This window comes from Phoca vitulina, unplaced genomic scaffold (genome assembly GCF_004348235.1).
Source record: "Phoca vitulina isolate PV1807 unplaced genomic scaffold, GSC_HSeal_1.0 scaffold11, whole genome shotgun sequence".
Classification (NCBI taxonomy): Eukaryota; Metazoa; Chordata; class Mammalia; order Carnivora; family Phocidae; genus Phoca; species Phoca vitulina.
The window spans coordinates 30,219,593-30,247,570 of NW_022589714.1; the positions used below are offsets into that span (position 1 = coordinate 30,219,593).

General features: G+C 40.1%; 1 protein-coding gene across 1 annotated transcript in view; it reads right to left on the reverse strand.

The window, feature by feature from the left end:
* Positions 1-27,978, reverse strand: part of LRRC1 (leucine rich repeat containing 1) — a 127,597-nt gene that overhangs the window by 59,237 nt on the left and 40,382 nt on the right. The window contains exon 2 of the mRNA XM_032409640.1: positions 18,235-18,352. Within this exon, the coding sequence (XP_032265531.1) occupies positions 18,235-18,352 (118 nt within the window). The remainder of the gene's footprint in view (positions 1-18,234; positions 18,353-27,978) is intronic.

Below are 27,978 nucleotides of genomic sequence, written 5' to 3' on the forward strand. Positions count from 1 at the left end.
GTTTTATTTTAGAGTCTCGGTAACTTGTGCTGCCAAAAAACTTTCCCAGCCCAGAAGGTTTTCACCCAATTCCAGCCACAATTACCAAAATAACCTTCACGCCTCAGCTTTTCCTCCCCAGCAGAGTTCTGGCTAAGCAAATACAAATATGTCTTGTGACACAAGATCCCGATGTGCAAATATAAAAACAAATCAACCAAAAAGTAAAAAAGAATTACAGAATGTTAGGTTTCATATAGAATAATGGGAAAGGAATAAAAACATGTGGACAGTTTGGCACTTCTTTTTACTTACCCTCCTCCCAGAACAAAATTCTGAATATTGCCTACTTAAACTTCTCGGTAACAGCAACTAAATACCAAAAACTAAAAAACTAAAAAAACAGTATTTGTATTCATCCATTCATTCAACATTCACTCAAAACTGCAGCTTATTTTAATTATTCCCATTTAAAATAGGAACAAAATTACAATGACTGGTATTTATGCATCAAAATTCTCTAGGGAAATTCTAAGTCTTCCAATGGATGAATGTTCTTGATCCAAAAAATTAAGTCTTCATCTCTGCCCCCAGTCTCCTCCATCTTCCCTGGACCACAAGACTCCCTCCCCTGAAGTGCAAATCAGGGCCTGTGGTCAGACCCCTCCTTTGCATGAATTCTATGGGCTTGCTCCCCTGTCTCATGTTACCTTTTTTTTTAAATATTTTATTTATTTATTTGACAGAGAGAGACGAGAGAGAGGGAACACAAGCAGGGGGAGAGGGAGAAGCAGGCTTCCTGTGGAGCAGGGAGCCCGATGTGGGGCTCCATCCCAGGACCCTGGGATCATGACCTGAGCTGAAGGCAGACGCTTACACCTGAACCACTCAGGCGCCCCTCATGTTACCTTTTTAAGTATACTTAATCTTTGCATGAGCATCTGTGACTCTTGTCAACTGAAATAAGCATCCTACTAAACTTGGTGTTCTCTTCTCACACCCCCACACCATGCACAGTGTTTGTGAATTGACAGACTCAACCACAGGCTAGAATGAGTCATTCAGACTCCTAAAATCACTCTGGGTAACACACAGAATAGATGAGAGGGTGCAGGGCTAGGAGTGAACAATGCAGTTCTCCAGAAGGGCAGGGAGAAGCCATGTGGCCCAAATAAACTAGCCAAAACACGGATTCTCAACTACTGTCACCAGCTCTTTCCGATGCACATCCCAACCCAGGTAACTAAAACCACTGAGTGCCCCAGAGCCTGGGGATTCTCAATTTCAGAGTACAATCACTGGGATCACTTACTTGGTGATAGCGTTGGCCCCCCTCCTAGCAACTGTTTCACCAGGTCTAGGGTCCAGGGAAGGAATCTGCCTTTTTAATGCAACACTCCTGGAGATTCAGATAAAGAGGGTCTTAAAGCTGCCTCTGAGAAACACTGAGGCATTTAACTTAATTGGTTCTCAGTCCTGACTGCATACCAGAACCACCTGGGGCCAATCATCACCTCAGATTCCAATAAATCGACCTGGGCTGGGATTAGGGCAGTACTTTAAAAAGGGCTGAATCTAGCATGCAGCCATGTTAGGAACCACTAATGATGAGGCCCTGGTCATTTTAGTGTGTATCTGACAATTACTCGTGGCTCCCATCCATAATTTACCTCCATAATAAAGCTATTTCTGCTCTTAGATTGAAGCAGAGCCAACATATAAAGACTGTGTGTGCTGAAGGCTGGGTTAGGTTGCCTCAAAGGGGACATAAAACAGCAACATAACAAGGGAAAGCTGTTTTGTTGTCCAGTGGAAGACGGGGAGAGGGTGGAAAGGGGGGACTGTTTGAATCTAATTGAACCACCTCCTTCCCATTTTTAAGTAGAATAAATTTTTAAGAAATCCCTCTCCTTACCGGTACTACAAGTATACCTTTCCAAAAGTAGCCCTTTAAAAAAAAAAAGAGGTTAAACTAGAAAACAGAGTGCAAAAGGTATTCTGAAAAGGGCTCAAAAACATGTTTATATGATTCAAAGAAATACTGTAGAAAAAGAGCTTAACGGCTTAAAAATTACAAATTGGCAACTGACAGAAGAAAAGGTATGCTATTTATAATGCATTTAACTTCTTAAAAAGAAACATAGCAAAACTTACACGTTAAAATTGGTATTATCCCCCTAAAGTAGTCATCGTATGAGGCATGCATATAAATTCTGCTGGTACTGACACTTGCTAAATGTTCTGGAGCTCTTTCTTAGAGTTACAATGAGTGTTTCTTGTAATTCAATGTTTTGAGAAAATCTTGCAGAACCAATGCTGTTTCTATGAATTATGGAAAATTCAGTCCTGACCAGTATAAAATATACTGTGTTTCAGCTGAACATCACTCTGAAGATGATCTATTACGGCAAGTGTGGTTCTATTCTCATATCCTAAAGCAAGTCTCACAGGTCCCCCATCCAAAGTTTAGGACGAAAAGGGTTAGAAAGAAGGGGAAATGTTTGCTTTTTTTGCTGAAGGGTAATTCGAGTTCTTATAATAGACACTTGATTTTTGGACTGGTCAAAAATCATTTCCTGTACTTAAGCCATTATTCTGTGGATTTAATTGAAGGCAAGAAAGGTCAGATTGTAAAGACATCTGCTTAGCCTAAATGCTGTTTGGGATCTTGACCCCACCAGGAACTGTATAGGTTCTGTTAGGCTCCTAGCTCCAATTTAAATTTATATGAGTTTTCCTGTAGATTAAAATGCAAACTCCAGGGATCCTGCCCTGGAAATTCTGATTGCGCAGTCCTTATGTAAGGTGGAAATACGCCATTTTAACAAGGATTCTAATGGAGGCAGTCTCAAGCCCACCTGGAGAAACACCACTCCAAGTGAATGAAGACCATAATCTGAAGTCTAAATTTCTAGACAGAAGGAATACTTGATCTCACCATTCCTAAAAGCCCCTTCTTCTGTGGTCTGATGATCAGCAGGCCATTCTAATCTTCCCTTTCAAACCTGTAAGTACGGTTTTGCCCATACATTCGGAACACTGGCCTGTCATCTCTTGGACAGAATTATTCCTCTTGCTGCTATCTATGTGATAGCACTCCACTGCCTGACACAGACAGGATTTACAGTAAAAGTTTCCAAACTGCTTGAACTTAATGCGGAAGTTCAGATGTACTCCTTTTTAAGAACGTAAAATCCATTATAAATAGCTCACCTTCTAACTCCATGGGAAGTGCTAAGGTTGTCACCCCTGACAGTCATCTACCAGTTTCTGAATAGATTAATTTTATTCACATAATCAAAGAAATCGGCACCCTCAGGCTGGATAAAGGGACTACAGACCCTGTCCCTTGTCACGCAGTACCATCCATATAATAAGCACTCCTACAAATTAAAAGGTGACAAAAATAGGTGCTTTCCTCTCAGCCAGTGTCTCTCTGAAATTACAATGGAAGGAATGGAAGCAATGCTTGTAAGGGCTAAAGCCCAAGAGATTCACTCATTTGTTCACTTATACCTTCATCATTTGTTCCTTTAACCATTTACTTAAGGAACCACCTATGTGGCAGAAAGTAAGGTGAATACAAGAGGCACAGTCTTGGTCCACTGTGATCCATAATCCAGTGACTGAGAGAGGTTTCATAAAAATAAGCCCAATATTGTGTGACACCCAACACTGGCAACCTCAGCCAGGGCCGGGAGAGTCTGGAAGTAGAAAGGGCAGGTTGCTGACTTTCCCTTTACTTGCCTCTATCGAGTTTTTATAATGACCGTATACTGCTTTTATAATTTTTTTTAAAAAGTCGTAAGGAGAAGTAAACTTGGAAACACCAGGGGTACATGCAATTATTAAAGGGTCCTGGACAGAGAGAACTCTCCGTGGTCTTCAATACTTAATAGGTAATAACCAGGCTTAAAATGTCCAGAGTCCACTCTGGTCCTAGCCCTAGTTAATGACCTGACTCCAGGAGAAGAGTATCGGTGGCCGGTTACCCCCACCTTTTGCCTTCTCGGTCTGCTTCTCTGGCAGCAGCAAAGCCTGCATAGCTCATTCCCAAACATGTCCACATTACAACCAGAGGGTTATGAAATTCCTCCATTAATTATATCACAGTTAGCTGTCCAAGACATACAGCACCATCATGACCGCTCACGTCCCTGAGAACTGGCAGATCCAGCAGGAAACAGTGACTACTGCTGTTTCCTCCTGGAAATGGTGATTGTTGGTGCTTTTCAAGCCTTCCTCTGATCTCTCAGAGTCCGGGGAAAAGCATAAAACAACAAACGATGTGCACTGTAAACCACTTTTGACATCGCTTTTGTTGTCACAGATGACCTCCCAGATGCCAAAACCAATGGGAACTTTTCAGTCCATGTTTATTGACAGCTCCACCCCATTTTACCCTGCAGCCTTTCCGAATGTGCTTCCCTGCCTTTGGTCCCGCCTTTGGTGACTCTCCCATGTCTCATCAGTCCTTTCAGGAGGGTGCTTGCAAAGGTGCCGCCGTTCTACAGCCTGTGCCTATAGCTTCAGCCATGACGACAACTCCATCCATTCATCTGCAAGCTTTAGCTCCATCCCACAAGCTCAATCCCCTCTATGACACTTAATGTGATGACACCGCTCGCCATTCTCCTGCTGGGCCTTTTCTACAACGGTGCTGACAAATCCTTCTGCTGTTCCTTCTCAGAATCTTAGAGGGGGCCCTCTTCCTCTGCTTTCCCTGAAACTAATATTCTGCATGCTCATCCCCCCTTCCAACACCACATCCTCCCTCTCTCTGTGAGTGACCTCATTCATGCCCGTAGCTTCAACCATCACCTACACATGAATGACCCCCAAACATTCATCTCCTGCTCAAATTTCTCCCCCGAGCCTCAGACCCTTACACTCAGCTGCCTACTGAACCACCTCCATTCAGATATCGCAAAGCATTTCACCCTCCACATGCCCACAAATACACTCATCTTTCCCCTCCAGGCCTGAGCTCTCTTTAATGTCTCCCATCTCTTCTGCACTGGGAAGTGAGAATTCATCCTCTCCCTCACCCTACCCCTCCACATCCAGCAATCTTCCCACTTGTCACCCGCACCCCTGGTCTGGTACCTCCTTTTCTCCTGTTCCCCTCTCTGGTCTTTCCCTTGGCCTTCTGTATCCAGGCTGCTCTCCATCAACTCCATGTTCCTGCTAGTGCCAGGGTGAGATGTGAGCCACTCCCCTCCTGGAAATCATTTCACAGCTCCCCACAGCTTTCAAGAAAACATTCCTTAGCCATGCATACAGAACCTTCATGATCTCACTGCCATGCACTCCAGTAATACCTTGCATCTCCCAAATTCATCAGGCTATTTCAAACCCTCAGACCCACACTTGTGCCATTTTGTCTGCCCAGAAATATCCTTCCTGTACTTTATCTCTACCTGCTACTTGTTCCTCAGAGCTTGAGGGACATCCTTCCCAGGGGGAATCCTTCTTCATATCCCCTTCCCCAGGAATGATCAGAATGATCAAGACCCTCCCTCCCTAGACTCCTTCAGGCATCCTCTGAGATTTTCCACATAGTCCTGGTATCACAGATGGACTTGGTCCCTCCACTCTTGTACCCTAAATCCCTTGAGAGCCATCACTAAACCGACTTGCTATCTCTAGCTCCCAGCACGTAACTTACATACCTGGTGCTGGTTAAAAATTTAAGAAGTGACTAAAACTTATTCTAAAATTCTTTTCTTGCTCCAACCTACCTCATCTCAGTGAAACAAACATTCTAGCCAAGACTTCACGAGTGCTTGTTGTGCTTTTCATAATGAAATCTGATGCCTTTATTTAGAACATTTCTTTGAGCTTATCTCTTCCCATATGGGTCCCTAAGGAAGGTCAGAAGAGTTGGTAACACAGAAAAGAGGGATTTTGGAGATAAGATTAAATTCAATTGGCAGCAGGAAAGGGCTCCAGAGGACCAAAGCATCTGCTAAGAAAATGCCAAGCAGCTACAGGGAGGAGATCTCTCTGCCATGCTCCAATTAGTCAAAGCTGAAGGCTGACCAGTCCATGACAAAAGCCAAAGGCAGGGACCTTAATGTAAAGAAACAGCAACAGACACCTGTTCTCTCTAACTGCCAATGTGCAAAGGCCCTGAATAGACTGATGATTTAAAAGGTGTGTGAGGAGGCACAGAGCGAGTTGTGACTTCCTGATGCAAAGGTGCTCCCTGTAATTGTGATAAAGCACACGCCCATGGCATTTGACTCAACTTATGCCTAACTTCAGGCTGGCCCAGGCCCTTGCCATGCTGTGGCTCTTCAGTCCTAGTCAGTTAAACAGAGGCCGCTATGCAAATAGTCAGCTGAGGAAAGGAGAGATGCCAGTGACCCTCTCAGTCCCCTCCAGTGGTGAGCTGCCTCCCCCTCTTAGCTTAGGCCTCCCCTGCGACAGCTCAGTCCCCTCGGCCCCTCTGGTGTTAACTCAGGAATCCCTCCCGGCTCTGGGCTGCCTTTGTTTTGGACATATGTCAAGTTACCAGTGCTCGGTCCTCCCACTTTTGTCTAATTTGCTCAGACCCCCTTGTTCATCTTGACCCACTGCTCATCAGCCCAGGTGAATGGAATAAGGCCTATTCTTTAATACTTCACAAAACCATCAAACAAAAGTGGAACGACAAGGTTAAATACTTCAAGATATCAACTCTTAATGTGTAATGGTACTTGCACCAAGCACCTTCACAAGCAAAGTATATGTTAGGTAAATACAGAACTAATTGCTTCACAGTACCTTAAAAGCAGGTGAGCACGTATGCTTGGTCTGCTTCTGCCCACATTCTTTCCGTATGTACCTCTGTAACTACATGGCCGTAGGAGCTACCTGTGCCTCCCTGACCTCTTTCAACACAAAAATCCCAAATCAGATAGAAACTTCTAAACTGCTTATTCACCTCCTCCTTCACTCTGTCTGTTCGGCTCTGAACTTACCACATCTGTCTGGAAATTCCCCTGTCCTGTCAGTTACTTACCTAACACCAATCCTACCTTTGAAACCTACAGCCTCCTGTTGTGTTAAAGTTACAGATCTGTTCATATTTTCTCCAGGAAGATAAGAAGGTAGGAGTTATTAATTAATCTGCCTTTTAAAACACTTAAGTATTTAATAACAATGAGATGGGAAACGTTCACAACCCATAATAAGTGAATAAAAGTAAGATACCTGCACTGCATAATCCTGATTTTGTGAAACTGGTAATAAAAGGAAAAAGAAGATAAATAAAATACATTAAAAAACATTACTGATGATTATTTCTCAGCAGTGGGGTATAAAATTTTTATACTGGGGAGACAGAACTGTGATTTTGGAGTCTAACAAGCCTGGGATCAAATACCAGTTCTACTACTCATTAGCCATGTGCCCAAGAAAAAGTGTTCAATCTAAGACTCCTTTTGTTTTGATTGAGGTATAATTGATGTATAACCTTACTTAAGTTTCAAATATGCAGCATGATGATTCAGTATTTGTACATACTGTGAAATGATCACCACGATAAGTCTAGTTAACATCTGTCACAAGTCTTTTTTCTCGTGATGAGAACTCCCGTGGTGAGAACATAGTCACAAGGTTTTTAGTTTTTTGGGTTTTTTTTTTTTCTTGTGAGAACTTTTAAGATGACTCTAAGCAACTTTCAAATACGTAGTACAGGGTTACTACCTATAGTAACTGTGCCAAATATTACATTCCCATGGCTTATTAATGAGACTCCATTTTCCCATCTGTAAAAAGAGGATACAAGTGCACTTCTTGGAGCTGATCCGAAGATTAAATGAGACACTATAGGAGATGATACACAGGAAGTGCTCAGCCTTCTAGCTGCTACAGAGCTAGCACCCAGTAAACATTCTGATAACAGAGATTCACACAGTTCTCTTGGTTTTCCAATAATACGTCTTTCTGTTACACTATTATTGATTCTTAATAATGGAGAGCTACATCTGCTTCCAAGGGACATTCCTGTTGTCTAAGCTCTTTTCTTTCAAAGGTAAAAATCCTACCCAGTCTTAGTTTTGGGCTTTCCTTGTTCTACACTCCTAGCAAGGCACCAATCTTACGTGATTGCGAGCTTTTGCCAAAACAGTATAATTACCTTAGAGATGTGACATCACAGCTTATTGAGAAAAAGCCCCACATCTTTCATTAGATGATGTTCCATTTCTGGCCAAAGAAGATTTACAAAGCACCCCTTAAGGTGGGCCAGTTCTATAGGCAACTGAATTCATTTACTATGTAGATTTCTAGGAGTTTAAATGTCTTCAAATGATTTTTCCCTGTTTTTATCTCTGAATCTGGGGAGTACCTACTCATAATATTGTCTACATCCTTTCCCTAACATCCACTGAAACTAACAGCCCTACCTTGATCATCTTCAGTATGCCCCAAAAATAATTAGCAGGGCCGCTCCTCTGGGTTTCTTACCTCAGCCCCACCATAAACAGGAGTCTGATTTGGGGCACATCACAACTTCTTCAAGCCTCAGTTTGCTCCTCATCCACCCTGAGGTGCTTCTACCCATCTCACAGGATAGCGTGCGCGTGAGAAAAAACACAGGTGCCTGCCCTTGGTAGCCAGCGTCTAGACAGCACCGCAGGCGGGAACCTCCCTCACCTGCCTCACCTGTACCACTCCAGCCTTCAAACTTGTGGTGTCCTCACCCCTGCCCTGCCTTCTTAATCTCACAGTGCTGGTTCAGATCTCCGTGGCCCAACATGAAGACGATGATGGGATTAATTACAGCGGCTAACACTGTGTGCTCGTTATGCACAAGGCACTGTTCCAAGCACTTTACATACACAGCCTCTTTTAAGGGTGACAGCACTTCTATGAAGTCGGTGCTATTATAACCTCCACTTTACAGATGAAGAAACTGAGGCACAGAGAGGTTAAGTAACTTGTTGGAGATGGTGATTCCTGGCTTGAAAACCTTTAATTTTGCCTAGAGCAAATGCTTTAAACATTCCCCAAATATAAAATTCTAATTTTCAAAATATATTTTAGCTTCTAAAAATTCAAATTAAAAAACATACTTGCATAGGTTTTATGCTAATTATTAGGATCAGTGGCTATCAATCATGTTCATCTAAGCCTGGGTTTAAAAATTTTTGTGCAGATGTGGGAAGGCAGGCTACCTCATTCTCCTATGGACATGTATCTAAATTTCCTATAAATGAATCACTCACTGGGAGGTTGGGACAGTGCCACAGAATCTTCCACATGTGTGTGTATGTGTATGTGTGTGTGTGTGTTTACTAGGGCAGCATGTGATCAGTGACATAAAAATCATACAATTCCAGCATTCAAATATTTGCCAGTTGTGGCAGATGATGCTAGTGCTTACCAATAGCGAGGTTTCTCTTCCTATACAAGTATCTAACTGCATTTCCCAGCGTCTTTCAGTTAAGCTGGGGACATAAAATTGGCCAGTAGAACATGGGTGGAAATGATGTACAGCACTTCTCGACATGACCCATAAAAACTACCCATGCAGGGGCACCTGGGTGGCTCAGGTGGTTAAGTGTCTGACTCTTGATTTCGGCTCAGGTCATGATCTCAGGGTCGTGAGATCGAACCTGGAGTCAGGCTCCACACTCAGCAGGGAGTCTGCTGGGGATTCTCTCTCCCTGCCCCTCCCACCCTGCATTCGGGCTCTCTCTCTCAAATACATACATAAACCTTTAAAATAAAATTGCCCATGCACAATCCTTCAATTTCTCCCCCTCCCACAAGGACCTTGGAGGCTACTAGTTGAGTGAAGATGTAGCATTACATGAAGCAGCCTGGATTCTTGACTGTATAGAGCCTCTTACTACCTACCTCCCTAGTCTCTGCCCACCCACTTTGCTCCCGAAATACACATACACACTGGACTGTAAGTTGAGCAGTAATAAAGTTGAGCACTTGAGTTTTTGGCTTTTTTTTTTTCTTTAAATCGATAGTCAGTCTATCTTGACAACTGCACAGAGCTTAGCATTTCACCTGACAGAACAAATCCTTTACAACACAGTAATAGTCAGTTATACAATAAAAAGAGAAAGAATCCCATGACAACTCATATAGTTTCAGTTCTTATTCTTACGCACTGGGTGCTTCTTTGATTTTTGATAAATCTTACAATTTTCAGTGAATATCTAAAAGACAAGCACTGAGATATTGCATTTTTAATGATATTGTTGACTTTGTAAATCTATAAGAAACATTTGAAAAAAATCTCCAACAATAACAATGACACTAGGCTGAGGAATCCATTCATTATTAACTCCCTCCAAATTTACAACTAAAATTTAATGAGAATTTTTAAAGACTGCCTGATTTCAACCTCAAACCAAAAGAGCCCTATTCTTCCTTCAGGCTTCTTTCAAATCAGTTATAGTTACTGACATGGCTCTGCCTGTCCCAGCACTTTATTTACGTAACAGTGTAACAGCTGTTATGTGCAGTTCCTCACATGAGTCTGTTGTGCCTGTAGATTTACCTCCTTAAGGGCTGGAAGAATAAGACAAAGAGCCTTACACAAATATAGTAGGTGCTCAATAAATTTTACTTAAAGTAAAAAAAATAACAATTATTATTATGGGCTATAGTTGGTAACTGTAAGCATAAAAAATAAGAGGCCAGGGTCCAAGGCTTTTTCAAACCGAAAAATAATTCAGAATCATAATTCATTATTAACTTTGAGCAGATATGTTAGGTTAAAGATTTATTCAACACTTATAAAGATAATTTAAAAACCAAATCATTTCTATATAATCCTCAAGCTGCAGTTCTCAGTACTGCTCCTCAATCACTTTCTCCTTCTTGGATCCTTCATCCCTTTCTAAGTTGTGTCTTTTCCAGCTTAATAAGCTCAGAGAACCATTTGCATTCATGGAAGCATGTCTCTGTCACCATCCTGACAAAGAGATGCCATCCAGCCTTTAGCCACCTAGGGGCTCAGCATCACTTGGCTCAAGGCAGATTCACATGACAAAGTAGGTGACCTCAAAATCAAAATGAAGCAATATGGTTGCTCACTTGCAATCACTTTCAGAGCTGGAAACTGTCAAAGTGATGCCTACCTAAATTGCCTAATTAAAAAATGAATAGAAACTGTCACCGCACATGTTACAGTTTTGTTTTATTTCAGGAGAAACCAGTTTAAAAAAAAAAAAAACAATTATTTTTGTTTCTCTAACTTTGCCAAACTTAGTTCTATGTAAATCCACCATTGTTTTTGGAAAATTTGGCATCTAACACAGAGCACAAAATTTAGAGACCAAGTGAATGAATGAAGTGGGCAGGAACGAGGGAGGGAGGCAGACAAAGAATTTAGAGAACCTCAAACTAACCGAAGAGCTAGTTGACCTAAAAAATATATTCAGAGGTGTTATTCCCAAGTTCAAAGGTTACCATCTCTATTATAAACCTGCTAATTAAAAAAAAAAAAAAAAGCAAGAGAGAAAGTTATGTAAACCTACAACTTTTCACAAAAGTCACAACTTTTCTGGTAACAGGGAATTAAGCCATATTACCATAATAAATAGCCATAGTTTACTCTTCTATACATTCTGACAAAGCAAGTACAAGACAAGCAACCTAGGGAGACCCTTCTAGATGACAGGAAAAAGGATTCAGATATTTGGGAGAAAGGCTAAGAAAAAAATGTAAAAAGTGTCAAATATGGCCATCAAAAGGGATCTATAGAATCAAAGGTTTAATTTCTGTAGATTATCTGAAAATAAAAATGCATAATATTCAGACTTTATTTCACTAGTGGAATCACTGTGCAGCATATCTCCATAATAGTTTATTTAGCAAGCTTAGATTTTTTTTTTTTTTAAGGCAGCTAATACTGAAAGAGAAATGTTAAAAAAAAATTTGTCTGTAGCCATACTGGATTCTTAGAAGATATGTGGTCATGAACTTCTAAGCCCTGTCTTTGTATTCTAAAAAGAGATATACTGGAGAACACATTTAAAGGTATGCCTGCCCTTTGGTAGTTAATACATGGTTTTCAGAGCTGTTTCCATTGATCAGAAGTTTTATGGAACCCTTTCGAAACTGCTATCTGAAGCAGATCCGGAGTAACGTAAGATTGTCAGTGTCCTGCTTTGTTGCCTAAGTTGGCATTAAATGCCTAAGCTGGCATTAAAAAATGTTTGGCTGTTTTTAAAAACCAATCCACTCTAAAAAGTAAAACTATAGTCTGAGGATATGCAAAATCATACACTACAAATCTGAAAAAGCTCCAAAAACATTTTGAGCAAAGGCAATGTTCTAAGAATTTCCCTTCTAACAATTTGTAACATTAAATTGTGATGTTCAGTTTTATTAGCTAAAATATCATTGATGTTTCTTTACTATCCAAAAGAGTGGGGAGGGACCTGTTTGTAAAGTTTATTTCAACTTTTTCAGTGTTTGAAATGGTTTCTATACCATTTTCACATTTCAACTCCCTAAAAAAAAAACCCTCTTTGTAGCATGTTAAGGTGATTAGAAATACCACATAAGTCTAATTTCTTTCCACCTCTGCTTTAAAAATAATAATTATTATCTGAAATTAGAACATGAGGAAAAGGCAATTCTATTTTTTTCCATATTAACCCTTCTTAACAAAAGCGAAGGTACAAGCTAAGACAGAGAAAGGGCTCATGATGGGAAAGTGGCAGTTCTTGCAAAGGTGAGACAGCAGGCTCTGGGTTGCAAAGTGTCCTGCTCTCCAGACACGAGGGAGAGCAGCCCATGGGGCTTCCCTTTGTGGGATGTCTCTGCAATACTTCAACAGTGCTGGTGACAAGAAACCTCGCCTACTGTAATATTAAGTCCAGCCACTGGAGCAGGGCGTTAAACAGCGTGCTAAACTTAGGCCAGAATTAGGCCCTGAGAAACGAGAAATCAATGGCTTGACTGTGGCAAGTCTGAAGTCTGCATGGGTAAAAGCTGGCTTCTGCCACACTTGTGGTGTGGGCGTATGTAGTTATTACAAAAAAAAAAAAAAGGCTAACTGTTCCTAATTAAGTAGGAAGACTTTTAGGCACACTGGATTTATTGCTTGCCAGAAAGAGCTTTTTTCAGGGCATACTCAGAAGCACCAAGACTTGATGTTATACAAGGTCATTTCAGTAGGCTTCAAAACTGGCTTTGGATTTCATTAAACAAACCCACAGCCACAGACCAGAGACAGTGATCAGCATCTCGCGGCTGGACAGAGGACAGCTAACCCATGCATTTAATCAATGTCTAACCTCTAGACTTTGTGGGACGATGACCCTGCTGGTAGACAGGCGGTCCATCCACTCTGAAGTGTTGTCCTGGTGCTCGTGACGATTTGTACTAAAACAATCCTTTAGTTTCTTCGAGTCTGCAAAGCACTTAGCCAGGGTGTGCGGTCTCTGGCCATGTTTTTCTGTATGCGGTATTATTTGCCCCGTAAGTGAAATAAATTCATAGGCTCTCTGGAATGAGATGCTCATACTAAGCCATGGGATTTGTCCACACCAGCCATTCCTGTCCTTCACAATGCTGGTCCCTGCTTGTATAGCACCTGTGTTCTCTAGTAGTTACCTCATGCTTCTAAATCCCCCTCTTCAAAGCTGAGTGAGATTTATGTTTAAAGAAGCAAATTGCTTTAAGTCACTAACATGAATAAAAACTACTGCCCCCAAACAGAGTAGACAAATATAACACTAAATATAATACAGTGTTATTAAATTCCACAGAAGGCAAACCAAAAGGAATTTTTTTTTTTAAATGGTAACTTTCTCAACATGACTCATTAAAAATGGCTGTTTCGCGGCTCCACTTAAAATCATCTCTAGCAGTACCAGTGGTATATGCCTTGCACTTTGGGGAAAACTGAACTAAATGGATAATGAGACAGTACTGTGATGTAAGTCAAATTACAGCATAGGCTATAAAATTCAAATTACTAACCCTTCAGGCAGGAAGCATGATGCATTAACAGAGTCTGCCTGAGATTCTTGGACAGCAAGATAGTGCTGTGGGGTAATTAATACCTTTTCTTAAGTATCCGGAGGTCGTTTCCCTCAAAGAGCTAAAAATCAGTGAGCAGAGAAAACGGACATAGAGTCCAGGCATTAAAGTATTTGCATTTTACCACAGAAAACTGCTTCAGACCTTAATTCAGGGCCGTATGGTTTCTTCAGGCATTTTAACACCATATTCAGATATCAATTTTATACACTCCAGGCAGCTTTTAATCTGTGTTCACAGGAAACACCTCGTTTTTTTAATTCCAAGTTTATTTTAGCTATTTGCCTGATTAAAAAACTAATCCACTGTCAGAACATGAGAAATCTGCCACTTTCCCTGCCTCTCTCTGGGTCTGTAGGAAGCGATGCCTTGCCCCCCTCCTCCCTAGGATACGGCCCAACGCTGTCAGGAGAGGCCTGTCCATAGCTGGCCTGGTGCTGAGAAGCAAAGCCAGGGCTCCCACCCAGAGTCCTGCCTGCCAAGCACGTCCAGCCATTTTGGCGGCAAAACTGTGCTCATCCCAAGCCTCTCTCTCCTTTTACCTATATATAACCTCCAAGCACCACTCTCTTTCTTCCTAAGCTCACTGTTCTTTCTAATACGACACATGATCCCCTTGACTTTGTGCCTGAAATAGCAGAAAACAAAGCCACAAAAGTCAGGGTTTGGAGGTCTTGGCGGTTCCTCTTGGCGTAGGACATGAGCCTGTAAAAACTTCTCCCCTCCTCATTGATAGATTTTTCTGGAAACAAACACAAAACTTGTCTTTTCTCCCTCACTTGAGCTAGGGAACACCAGGACAGGTCTAATTTTGCTCCTGGAATGAAAGCCAACTTGAGCTGAGGTCAGTAATAGCATCTTACCCTTTAACCAGCAATATCCTGAAGGTTTCCTACCTTCCATGTGAGAAGGTGCAGGGCTGCTGGGAGCTGAGCAAAGTCATGCTCATAACCACATGAAGCTGCTGAAGTAACATTAGTAGTGAGTTTGTGGGTAGCGATGGCTCAGATCTTGCTACCTGGCATGTTCGGTGGGATCAACAGGGTTGGCAGCCTCTGGGGGCTTCTTAGCAATGCAAAATCTCAAGCCCTTCTCCAGACTTACTGCATCAGAATCCATATTTTAACAAAATCCTATGGTAATTCATTGCATGTTCAGGTTTGACAAGCATTAATCCTATGACTTGAGTGGCCTGGTATTAACACCTTGCCTTCCTCCTCCATGGTCAAGCAATGCTCTCTGGAAAATCAGGAATTGAGGAAGCCAATAAAGGTCCTACCATGACAGAGACAGCCCTGGCTGTGGATCTGCTACTACTCAGGGACTGGGCAGGGACTCAAAAGAACAGCCTCTCTGATCATGGAGGAGCAGCCTCTCAGCAGGAGCAACAGAAAACCAGAGGCTCCAACAGGCCTCCAGACATAAGCCCAAACCCTCACAAATGCCTGTATCCATACAAACTAGTGGTTTTCACAATGCTTCTCAGGCTAGAGACGTTGCAACTTTTATTTACCTACTCAGTTGCCTAGGAAATTCACATTAATGTGATTTTATCTGCAAAAATAATAATAATAATAATAATAATAATAATAATAATAATAATGAGATGGAACAGTGAGATTTGCCTGACCTGGAAATAGCTCAAGACCCATGTTCCTGTTGGTTAAACTAAATGATGACCTTGTTCTGCTCTGTCCACATACACCACACACACACACAACACACACTCACAATACACCACATACATACCATACACACACACACACATACACCACACACACATACACACACACATCCATGCTACTGAGCCAGAGTAAGGCACTAACCACTAGGGGAAGGGGGCAGTTGACTCCCCTCGGCATTTCTAAATGAGCCTGATAAGAAGGTGACAGGATCTGCAGGATCCTTCACAAAACTCCCACACCTGCAGAAGGAAAGGAAACATTTTGTGTCCTGACAACTGACTTTGATGAAAGCTTAATTTCTTTCATCAACATGCTGGAAGGTATAAAGGGACACATGGGAGGAAGCATGTAGCAGAATGTTTGGCAAGAAATTGCTGATGTGAGAAGTGGTAAAACGGGGAGCTGCCAACGGCAACTGTCCACAGAGCGCCCGGTCACGTCACACTGGGCATCTTCATGCTCTACGTGTCCCCTCTCCCAAATAATTAAAGCCAGTACTTCTCCTCCTTCTCAAGGATTTTGGACCCCTGCTTATTTTCCCTTCTAATGCCAATTTCAAAATTGCTCTTCTATTTCTTCAGATCGTGTGATCTCAGTGACCGTTTTCCTAAGTCACTGCTTCCTTATAGAATTAATAGCCAGCTACTCTTTACAACGGAGATAACTGCTGCGACAAGGGAGAGCAGTTTCAATGATATATACTTTAGATAAATGCGACATAGGATAGCCTTAGTGGCGATTCTGGCCTCAGACGCCTGTCCCATGCCACACTCCGGGTGTAAGGGAAGCCGCCGCATCTGTGCTGAGGGGCAGGGCCAAGCTTTGCATTGCTCGCCACCCCTGTCCTGGGGCAGCCGATTCCTAGGGTGTCCAGGGACCTGGAGTTTATGGTTTATATTTGGCTTAAAAAGATGAGCTGGGTCAACCATTCCTCACTTAGAAATCTGTCACTAGCAAATAGATGCCACAGCAGGGGCAGAAGCCAAAAAGTGCATGGAAAGAGACCACAACCACTTGGGCCTGGAGAGGCCAGTTCCAGGAGAGCAGATCGGCAGGGAGGGAAGAACAGAGCACAGACCAGCAGAAGCAGACACACTGTAAGACAGAGAGAGGCCACGAAACTCCGAAGGTGGTGTCAGATGCCAGCTCCCAGCCAATGCTTTTGAAATGTTAGCTCCATCCGCGTCCTTACAATCGAATACCCTCTACCTAAACAGATCTGGGTCCGCTGCAACCAAATAAGCCATTCCAAAATGCACTAAATAAATGAATTTATTTTTTATCTTAAAAAATAATAATTTTTTTCACTTTTTGCATTACCTTCAAACTAAGAAATAATTCTCAAGAAAAATAAAAGTAGACCCTATGTCAAGAACACAGAGCCTGGCCTAAAGACCATTTCCAGTTCATAGGATCTGGTAGATGACAGAAATTTCACAGCTGTTAAAAGTAGGGGGTAAAATCATTTTTCCTCCACCACATTTTCAATCAAGTACTGATTATCACCGCTGTCTTATAACAGTGACCCACCAAAAAATTCTGTATCTGAGCCTTGCAGTTTCCGTGGAAGACATGAGAATGCAAAATCCAGACCTGAGGTTCACTGAGAAGAAACTCGTAGATTTTTGCAGGAAAGCAAAAACAAAACACAAAACAGGTATGTAATAATGGAGAGAAGGAAAAGGATCATCATTTTTATAAATAATTTAGAGTACACAGGGGCCTATCCCGAGGAAATTATACCAGAGTCTTTGCGAGAACTGAACTCCATCACTAAAGACAGGATCACTGGGAGGTGCCATTTTAACTTAAAGTAATTAATCGTGCATGCTGAAACAGGCAGGGGTACCAGCCCACTCCAGGAGTGCTGTCGGGGCTATGATACACGAGGTTAAACCAGGGTACCCATTCAAAAGTGAAAGGTTAAACAGGCTGTAAATATCCCATTAGAATGTTCAAATAAAAAAGGAAGCACTTCATCATTCTAGTGAAATCTGGAAATCAAAATAAACTCACAAACACACCACACAAACTCAAGTGGGCAGAACCACCAGTGGCCTAATTAGAAATAATTAAACTGACAGAGATGCCCGGACAACAAGCTGCTCTGTTCACTACAGGGAGACAGATTCTTAGAGGAGCGTACCAAGCAACTGAACCACAGACGGAGGAATCAAACTATCCCCAGGAAGGCTGCCCCTCACTTCAGCAGCCTCCCAGCACTGGACAAATGACCACACCAATAGCTCTCAATGTCACGTGCAGTAAAATGAGGGGGCTGGGTTATATGACTTCCCAGTCCCCTCTCCAACTCTCTGAATCAGACTGAACCTACTTTGAGAAAATCATCACCTAAAAACTGTGTTATGAAATATTTCTGGTAAATACCTGCAAGCTGACTAAACCATTCAATAATGGCTTAATTTCATCCCCAAATTTATACATAGCTTCCCCATATCCATCAGAAAAAGCACCTCCAACAGCATTTATCCAGCTATATTTACTCAAAATCGCCCGCAGCACCAGAAGAGACAAATGGACAATTCAAGTGGAATCTTTTTCTTACCATTTCGAGACACATCAAGTTCCACCAGCTGCATGAAGTTTGCTATTTCTGGAGGGAGCCGCTGAATTTCATTATCACTAAGTCCAAGCTTTCGTAATTTGACTAGCTGGAAAAATTGCTGAAAGACAAAATAGTTTCACATGGGTCTCACATATATTTGCAATGTAAACTTTCTGCCCGATATGAAATGTAAAAGAATGTCTTTTAAAAACTACTGAGGATTGTACCAATATCAATTTCCTGATTTTGATATTGTAACAGTCATGTAAAGACACTACCACTGGGATAAACTGGGCACAAAGGACATCTCTGTACTATTTTTACAACTTCCTATCAATCGACAATTATCTCAAAAGTTTTTAAAAATAAGTAAGTAGCTCAATGAGAATGGTAATTACTCCTTTAAACTATCCAGTGGGTTGGGCGCCTGGGTGGCTCAGATGGTTAAGCGTCTGCCTTCGGCTCAGGTCATGATCCCGGAGTCCTGGGATCGAGTCCCGCATCGGGCTCCCTGCTAGGCGGGGAGCCTGCTTCTCCCTCTGCCTCTGCCTCTCTCTCTCTCTCTCTGACTCTCATGAATAAATAAATAAAACATTAAAAAAAAAAAAAATCTTTAAAAAAAATAAATAAATAAACTATCCAGTGGGTGGTCAGATTTTCTACTTATAGAAACAGATATTAAATCTTCAGTGTTAAATGAACATACATAAAAATTAGAAAATATTTTTAAAAGACAGTTTAATAGGAATTACCGTGCATCAGAAAATATATAAATATCCCACAAATGTGTAAAGGGAAAAAAAATTGATTTTGGCCAATCTAAAGCAGAGCCTGCACTGGATACTTCCATTAACCATGGCACACTGAACACATGCCTTTTCCCCCCACACCTTTTGAAACTGTACTAAAATGACACTAAAAGAATGTATACAGAAATGGATATAAATATAAAAATATGAAATAAATGCATGAAGACAATTAATAATGAGAGGGGACAAGAAGTACACCAGACATGCCACAAAATCCTCGAAGCCAGAAAACAGATGAACAAATGGGAACTAACAAAAGAATCCAAACAAAGCTGAAATTCAAGCCTGTGGAGTGAGGAGTCAATAGGAAATTAGGTCCAGGTGACCTCAGAGAAGGAAGAACTAGTTGAAAATTTATATAAAGAACAGTTAGGTCCCCATATCTTCTTCTCTACCCTGCATATCCAGGCAGGAGACTGGAAATTTCCTCTCTAGAAGAGCTGACTCTAAAGCACAGCTGAGGACAGGGATGAGGCACCCTACTAAAAACAGGGGGACTGAGTCAAAGCCCGATCAGTGAGATCCCACCCTCTTTCCATAGCCAACTTCCCAGGCATGAGAACAGACCCTATAGACGCGAATTATAGTAGAGAGAAGCCCCAGGTTACAAGCCCCAGCCATGCACACAGAGCTTCCAATCATCACCCCCCACCCCCCGCCCCTTCAAGTGTATGTATCTTTCATTTAAGCAAAGCCAGGGTTCTCTGGATACTAGAAGAAAGCCCCTAACATGCAAGAGAATACCTGTGTGCCCACACTTCAAATATGAAACAAATAGGATGTGAGAAAAAAACTTCATCAACCAAAAAATGTAAGTAACACCCTCAGAGAAATAAGAGAAAATGAAGCAATGTGATACCATAAAAAGCAAGCTTCAAAGAAGAATTAAGCTTTTAGAAATAAAAAAAAAAAATTGTAGGATTAATAAAGAATCCAATAAAAGAGGTGAAAAATAAAGTTAACAAAATCCCTTAGAAAGTAGGATAAAAAGACTACAAAACAGAGATATGGGAGAGAAAAAGACAGGAAAATTCGAGGATCAGTCCCACAAGGTATGACATCCGACTAATAGGTATTCCAAAAAGAGAACACAGGGGACTTCAGAACATGCATTTTCTGGTTTGGAAAAGTCTACCACATGGCCAATAAAATGAATGACAGGCATGTAAGAATACCAAGAAATATAAAATTCAGAACTCCAGAAATAAGAAGATTCCAAAAGCTTCCAGAGACCAGGGGGTAGGTGTGGGGGGTCATAATAAAGAACTGGGAATCATAAAGATGCTGGACTCCACAGCAACCTTGAAAGTAAGAAGTCCTTGGAGCAATGCCTTCAAAATTCCAAGAAAACATTATTCCCAACCTAAAATTACATACCCAACCAAACCATCAATCAAGTACGATGACAAAATACATTTTTAGACATGCATGGTCTCAAAAAAAATGTATCTTCCTTGCACCTCAGGAATCCATTAAATGTGAGCATAAATCTCAAAGGAGGAGGATCTGAGATCCAACGATCAGAGAATCAACAAAACAGAGAGAGACAAAAGAAATTTCCAGGATAGAACAGTGAAGGGACTTCCAAGATGTCGGCTGACCAGCAGGCCCTGAGAGGGACCAGTCCACACTGCAGACAACAGGGAGGCTCCCAGAGGAAAGATTTTTGGGGGCAAAACACACATCTGTGGGATTATCTGATGTGTTGGAAAGTATCAAGAAAATTTGTTTATTGATAAATTAGAAACAAAATAAGCAAAAAAGGAAGGAGTTATTAATTTCAGGAAAAATACAAAGTATGAGAAGACATATTCATAATATAAATTTAAGACTTGGTTATGAAAAATACTTAGTCGTAATGTTTTAATAGCTACATATTGATAAAAACAAAATTTGTGTTACATCAATATTGAGAGTATGGAGAAGAAACCATAAGTGTTAAAGTCTCATCTTCCATAGAAAGAAATCAAAAGATAACTACAAAGTGAAAAAAAAAAATCAAACTAAAAGCAAGCTTAGCATTGTGGGGGCATACAACAGTAGAAACAGTTAAGAGCTGGGGGTTCTCAAGAGCCAGAAACTTCGGACAGGGAAGGCAAGAGGCTACTCTTCTTCACTGTCACACAATGAGGCTTATTGGATTTTTTTAAAAAAACTATTTGCATATATTACTTTGCTAAAAATAGAAATTGAATTTACAAAGGAAAAAGTCTCTACTAAGATTACAGGCTGCTCCAAATGATGATTTTGAAAGATGCTAACATTTAATAAATGTCAGTTTTTTGTTTTTATTTTATTTATTTATTTATTTATTTTTGGTAAAAGAGACTGTATACGTCTATAATCAAAAAGAAGGCACTATCATTTGGGAAGCAGTACGGCAATACACGGAACATAAGTTTTCAAGTTCACTGACATTGTAATGATACTTTTGAGCATCTGTCCTTGTAATATAATTGAAAATGAGAAAAACAAGCTACAGTGCACAAGATGTCTTTGCATTATTATCAACAAAATGAAAAACTGGAAAACATACATATCAAATAAGGGAAATGATTAGCATGTTATTAAATAATTCAATATTGAGTAAGCGACAGAAATGATTACTATAAAGGCCATATAACTTCAAAAAGACTTACAATGCAAATATAATTTTAAAAAGACAAAAATACGGGTACACTATGTAAAAAAAGCATGTGTACATGTTGACAGGAAGGAAATACAAGAAAAAAAGTGTTTTCAGGTGATAAGGAAAATGCATATACTTTATTTTTTAACAAAAAAGAAAGATATTTTTCAATAAAATGATGAATCTCAGCAAATGAATGCTACCAATTAGCTATATAAGATAATGAAAGTGCTCAATGAAAGGACTAAGCCTGTGGATTTCTTTAATCATACAGCTGCGGTTTAATTTCTTAAGGAAAGGTATTGAAATTTCTTGATGCTGGTTGTACGAAAGCATTAGGGGACACAAATGCCATTCAAAAGAGTCACATATTTGAATAATTGAGCTTGTGCCAATTGTTCAAAGAGGCTGACAGTTTCATAATGCATCAATGTGTTTACTCAAGCATGAAAAGCTCACTTTATTTTCCAGGAAAGATATAATAGCAACAGCACAAAACCATCACCAATTCCATACATTCAGGGACCATTCAGAAATAATACGAGAAACCAAGTCCCTAAGGTACTTAGATCTGCAGTGAATAATGAGTTAGTTCCACGACCATGGCAACAACAGCGTACAAATCCCCACATCCAGCAGAAATCGCAACAGCAGGCAAACTTAAGTTTCGTTCTGCATGTTAAAAGCATCCTCAAAGAGACTGTCATGAACACTACCTTCTTCAACTTGGGAAGCACACACCAGACATCAAACCACCCTATCTGACAGGTTCCCCAAAATGAAAACATTAATTCCTAAATCCTTCCCTCATTGCCCTGATGGGATCTTAATTTATCATCCAAATGCTTTAAAATAACTACTTTCTTATAAGACGGACACAATGCCACTAAGACTTTAAGAAATCCTCAAGTTTTCAACTTCCTCAGATAGTCAGGGGGGGGAAAAAACCCAACAAGCTATAAGCCCTTCTGCCTCCTCTTTGACATTAGCCAGGGCACAGGAAGAACAATTCATGTAGCTGTCTTGGCAGGGCGCCGCAGCGCAGAGTGATCATGTGACGCAACACACAGACACCATTCTTCAACTATACCATGTTTGATTACAGCACACTGGCCCGCTTTAGAGGACACTGTGTACAATTACATGCAAAGGAACCCAAATTGCCTTGGCTCGTTATGCCACACCACAGGCTTCTTATAGCCATCCTCATTTTTAGTAGATGCAGAGTCTATAATTTGGCTGTACAGCTCGTTTCCTTTTCCCATGACCCACTTTTGACAAGATTCTTTTTCCCCTTCTTTTGGAACAGTGTTAGTGACCCCCTTCTTCTCAGAAAGGGACATAGGAGTATTCCTGGGCTGCAAGGGTAGTTCAATTCACAAATCAATCAATGTGATACACCACATTAATAAAAGAAAGGATAAAAACCATATGATCCTCTCAATAGATGCAGAAAAAGCATCTGACAAAGTACAGCATCCATTCTTGATAAAAACCCTCAACAAAGTAGGGCTAGAGGGAACGTACCCCAATATCATAAAGGCCAGATATGAAAGACCTACAGCGAATATCCTCAATGGGGAAAAACTGAGAGCTTTTCCCCTAAGGTCAGGAACACAAGGATGTCCACTCTTACCACTGTTATTTAACATAGTACTAGAAGTCCTAGCCTCACCAATCAGACAACAAAAAGAAATAAAAGACATCCAAACTGGCAAAGAAGAAGTCAAACATTTACTCTTTGCAGACGACATGATACTATATGTAGAAAACCCAAAAGACTCCACCAAAAAATTGCAAGAACTGATACAGGAATTCAAGAAAGTGGCAGGATATAAAATCAATGCACAGAAGTTAGTTGCATTTCTATACACTAACAATGAAGCTGAAGAAAGAGAAATCAAGGAATTGATCCCATTTACAATTGTACCAAAAACCACAAGATACCTAGGAATAAATCTAACCAAAGAGGTAAAGGATCTGTACTCTGAAAACTATAGAACACTCATTAAAGAAATTGAGGAAGACATAAAGAAGTCGAAAAACATTCCATGCTCATGGATTGGAAGAACAAATATTGTGAAAATGTTTATGCTACCCAAAGCAATCTATACATTCAATGCAATCCCAATCAAAATACCATCAACTTTTTTCAGAGCTGGAATAATCCCAAAATTTGTATGGAACCAGAAAAGACCCCGAATAGCCAAAGGAATGTTGAAAATGAAAACCAAAGCTGGGGGCATCACAATTCCAGACTTCAAGCTGTATTACAAAGCTATAATCATCAAGACAGTATGGTACTGGCACAAAAACAGACACATAGATCAATGGAACAGAATAGAGAGCCCAGAAATGGACCCTCAACTCTATGGTCAACTAATCTTTGACAAAGAAGGAAAGAATATCCAATGGAAAAAAAGTCTCTTCAACAAATGGTGTTGGGAAAACTGACAGCCGCATGCAGAAGAATGAAACTAGACCATTTCCTTACACCACACACAAAAATAGACCAAAATGGATGAAAGACCTAAATGTGGGACAGGAAACCATCAGAATCCTAGAGGAGAACAGAGGCAACAACCTCTTTGACCTCGGCCGCAGCAACTTCTTCTTAGACACGTCTCCAGAGGCAAGGGAAACAAAAGCAAAAATGAACTACTGGGATTTCATCAAGATAAAAAGCTACTGCACAGCAAAGGAAACAATCAACAAAACTAAAAGGCAACCTATGGAATGGGAGAAGATACTCACAAATGACATATCAGATAAAGGGTTAGTATCCAAAATCTATAAAGAACTTATCAAACCCAATACCACAAAAATAAAAAATCCAGTCCAAGAAATGGGCAGAAGACATGAACAGACATTTCTCCAGAGACATCCAAATGGCCAACAGACACATGAAAAAGCACTCAACATCCCTCGGCATCAGGGAAATACAAATCAAAACTACAATGAGATACCACCTCACACCAGTCAGAATGGCTAAAATTAACAACTCAGGAAATGACAGATGCTGGCGAGGATGTGGAGAAAGGGGAACCCTCTTACATTTTGGTAGAAATGCAAACTGGTGCAGCCACTCTGGAAAACAGTATGGAGATTCCTCAAAAAGTTAAAAATAGAGTTACCTTATGACCCAGCAATTTCACTACCAGGTATTCATCCAGAGGATAGAAACATAGTGATGTGAAGGAGCACATGCACCCAGTGTTGATAGCAGCAACGTCCACAATAGCCCATAAATATATATATATATATATACATGAATATTACTCAGCCATCAGAAAGAATGAAATCTTGCCATTTGCAACGATATGGACGGAACTAGAAGGTATTACGCTAAGCGAAATAAGTCAATCAGAGAAAGACAAATACCATAAGATTTCACTCATATGTGGAATTTAAAAAACAAGACAGATGAACACATGGGAAGGGAAGGGAAAATAAAATAAGATAAATAGAGAGGGAAGCAAACCATAAGAGACTCTTAACTAGGAAACAAACTGGAAGGGAGGTGGGTGGGGGGGTGGAATAATTGGGTGATGGGCATCAAGGAGGGTACTTGATGTACTGAGTACTGGGTGTTATAGGCAACTGATGAATCACTAAATTCTACCCCTGAAACTAGTAACACATTGTATGTTAACTAAATTGAATTTAAATAAAAATTTTAAAAAAGAAAAAGAAAGGGACATAGGAGATCTCAGTCCTAAAAGAGCTATATCCTTTTTAATTACTATATGGCCAAGGATCAGTCAATTGTCCCCCCAATTGCCCAAACTTCTCCTCCTCAGAGTAAAGAAAACATAAATCATTGTTATAGATTCACCTGTAGGAAAATGGCATAAAGAATGTTATTAAACTCCTGAAAAATTGTTTGACTCCAGCTGACTCCAGTTTGACACCAAACTGACTCAAAGATTTCCCTTCCAGATGCATTCGAACCCTTCAACTAAATGGTCACCCCTTTTCATTCTATGTAATTCTCATCACATTCCTACTCCTGTACCCTTTGACCTGAACTGCCTTTTTGGCCAACCTCTTTGATAAAGATATGGTAAACCAATGGTTCTAATCTTGAGGTAGGATTAACACTTGTTACAGGATAGAGGTAACCCTTGAACAACACAGATTTGAACTGCATTTTTTTTCAATAAATACGGTACAGCACTATAACTGTATTTTCTCTTCCTTATAATTTTCTTAACATTTTCTCTAGTTTACTTTATTCTAAGAATACAGTATGTAATACATAGAATATACAAAATATGTGTTAATCTATTGTTTATGTTATAGGTAAGGCTTCCTGTCAATAGTAGGCTATTAGTAGTTAAGTTTTGGTGGAGCCAAAAGTTACATGCAGATTTCTGACTGTCCTTGGGAGTGAGGGGTGGCAGCCCTAATCCATTACCACATTGTTCAAGGGTCAACTGTATATCATTTGTGTCATCTGGCAATGTTATTTTCTGTGAGATTTATAAAAAGTGACTGTAATTTTATTACCCAGAAATTCTATTCCTAGGTATATACCTTATTTTTTTTTAAATTCTCACATATATTATTTCAGAATACACAAAAGAATGTGCTTGACAGAATTATTTGTAATTGTCCAAAACTATAAATAACTCAAATACCCATCAATACTAGATCTAACAGAGAGGTATATTCTTATAATGAAATTCTACATAGCAATCAAAATGAAAGCTTAGTCATTATAGGAAGGAATCTTAGAAATAATATTCAGCAAATGAAGCCTTCGCAAAAAAAAATGCATACTATATTATTCCACTTACATAAAGCTGAAAACTAAAGAGTGTTGGTTAGAGATGCACACAGAGGTGGTAAAAACTATAAAGAAAAGCAAAGAAGTGATTTCTATGAAATCGGATTAGTGCCTGCCTGTAGGTATAAGGGAGAAGACTGTGACCAGGAAGGGCACATAATGGACTTTTGGAGTCCAAGCAACGTTAAACGTCTTAACCTGAGTGGTAGTTACAAGTACTCGTTCTATAATATGTTATAAGCTACATTTACACCTTATGTACTTTGCTATATATTTGTTTAATTTCACGGTAAGAATAGTCTTACTAATCAGGAAGGAAAATACTAGACAATTAGCACCAACGACATCCAATTCTTTAACTCATCATAGTTAATGATAATGAAAAGCAATGACATTATACCTGGAGAAGAGGAGAAAGAAAATGACCACAGTGACCAAAAGCAACATCAATAATGATAATGCTACAGCCAAAATGATATAGCCATCAGCCTCTATTAAGGGATTCTCTGTGCTTGGCAGTAAGCTAAGGGCTTTACAGGGATTACATTCTTTAATCATCTCAACGTTGCCACCATGCTGATACCTATATGTACCAGTTAACTTCTGCTGCATAACAAACCATCGCAAATTCTAAAACAACTTTTTTTTTTTTTTTTAATTTCTCACATTCTGTAGGTCGGCCGGGCAGAATTTGAAAGTGGCAAAAGAAGAGGCTGCAAGGACTCTTGGGGCCCAGGCTTTGAAATGTGCATGCTGTCATTTTTGCCACATTCAGGGGGTTGGAGAATTAGTCTGTACTGGTAGATGGAAGGAGCAACAAAAATCACATTGAAAAGAGGCAGGGGATGGGAGAAATCTGGTAGGTTAAATGGTCTACCACAAAATGAGCAGGAGCCTCAGGCATGCCACAGAAAAACATACATAAAAACTGGATAGATTATCCTAGACATTTCTATGCTGGATCATAGAGTGATGACTGCTTAAAGAAAGTTTAAACAGAAAAGAGAAAAACATATTGCACAAACTTTGGCCAAGATTTTTGATACATGAGAAAGTTATAGATAAAGGGAAAAGCCCAAGAAATATTCACAGAATAGTGACAGGATCAGTTGTCTGAAGCAGAGAATTCAAATAATCATATTTCACATCTAGGATCTGAATTTGAAAGAGTTTTAGCAGACACTCAAAAATGAGAACTACTAATTAAAGAAGCATTAGCATTTTTTTTTTTTTTAGTGTGTTTTGGTAAAGAGTTATGGAATGGGAATGTCCCCAGGTGAATCACTTTTTTCCCTTATTCAAAAAAAAAGCATCAAATGATTGAAGGGCTCTTTTTAGTTCTAAAAATTATAAGATTGCATTTCAAAATACCTTCAGTGTACCTTAAAAAAATGAAAATCCTATTAGCACACAATACAATAAGCATGAGGTTAAAAATGCATAAAATTACGGAAAGTAGATTAGTGGTTGCCTAGGAAATAGAGAATGACTGCTAACAGGTTTGGGGTTTCTCTTGG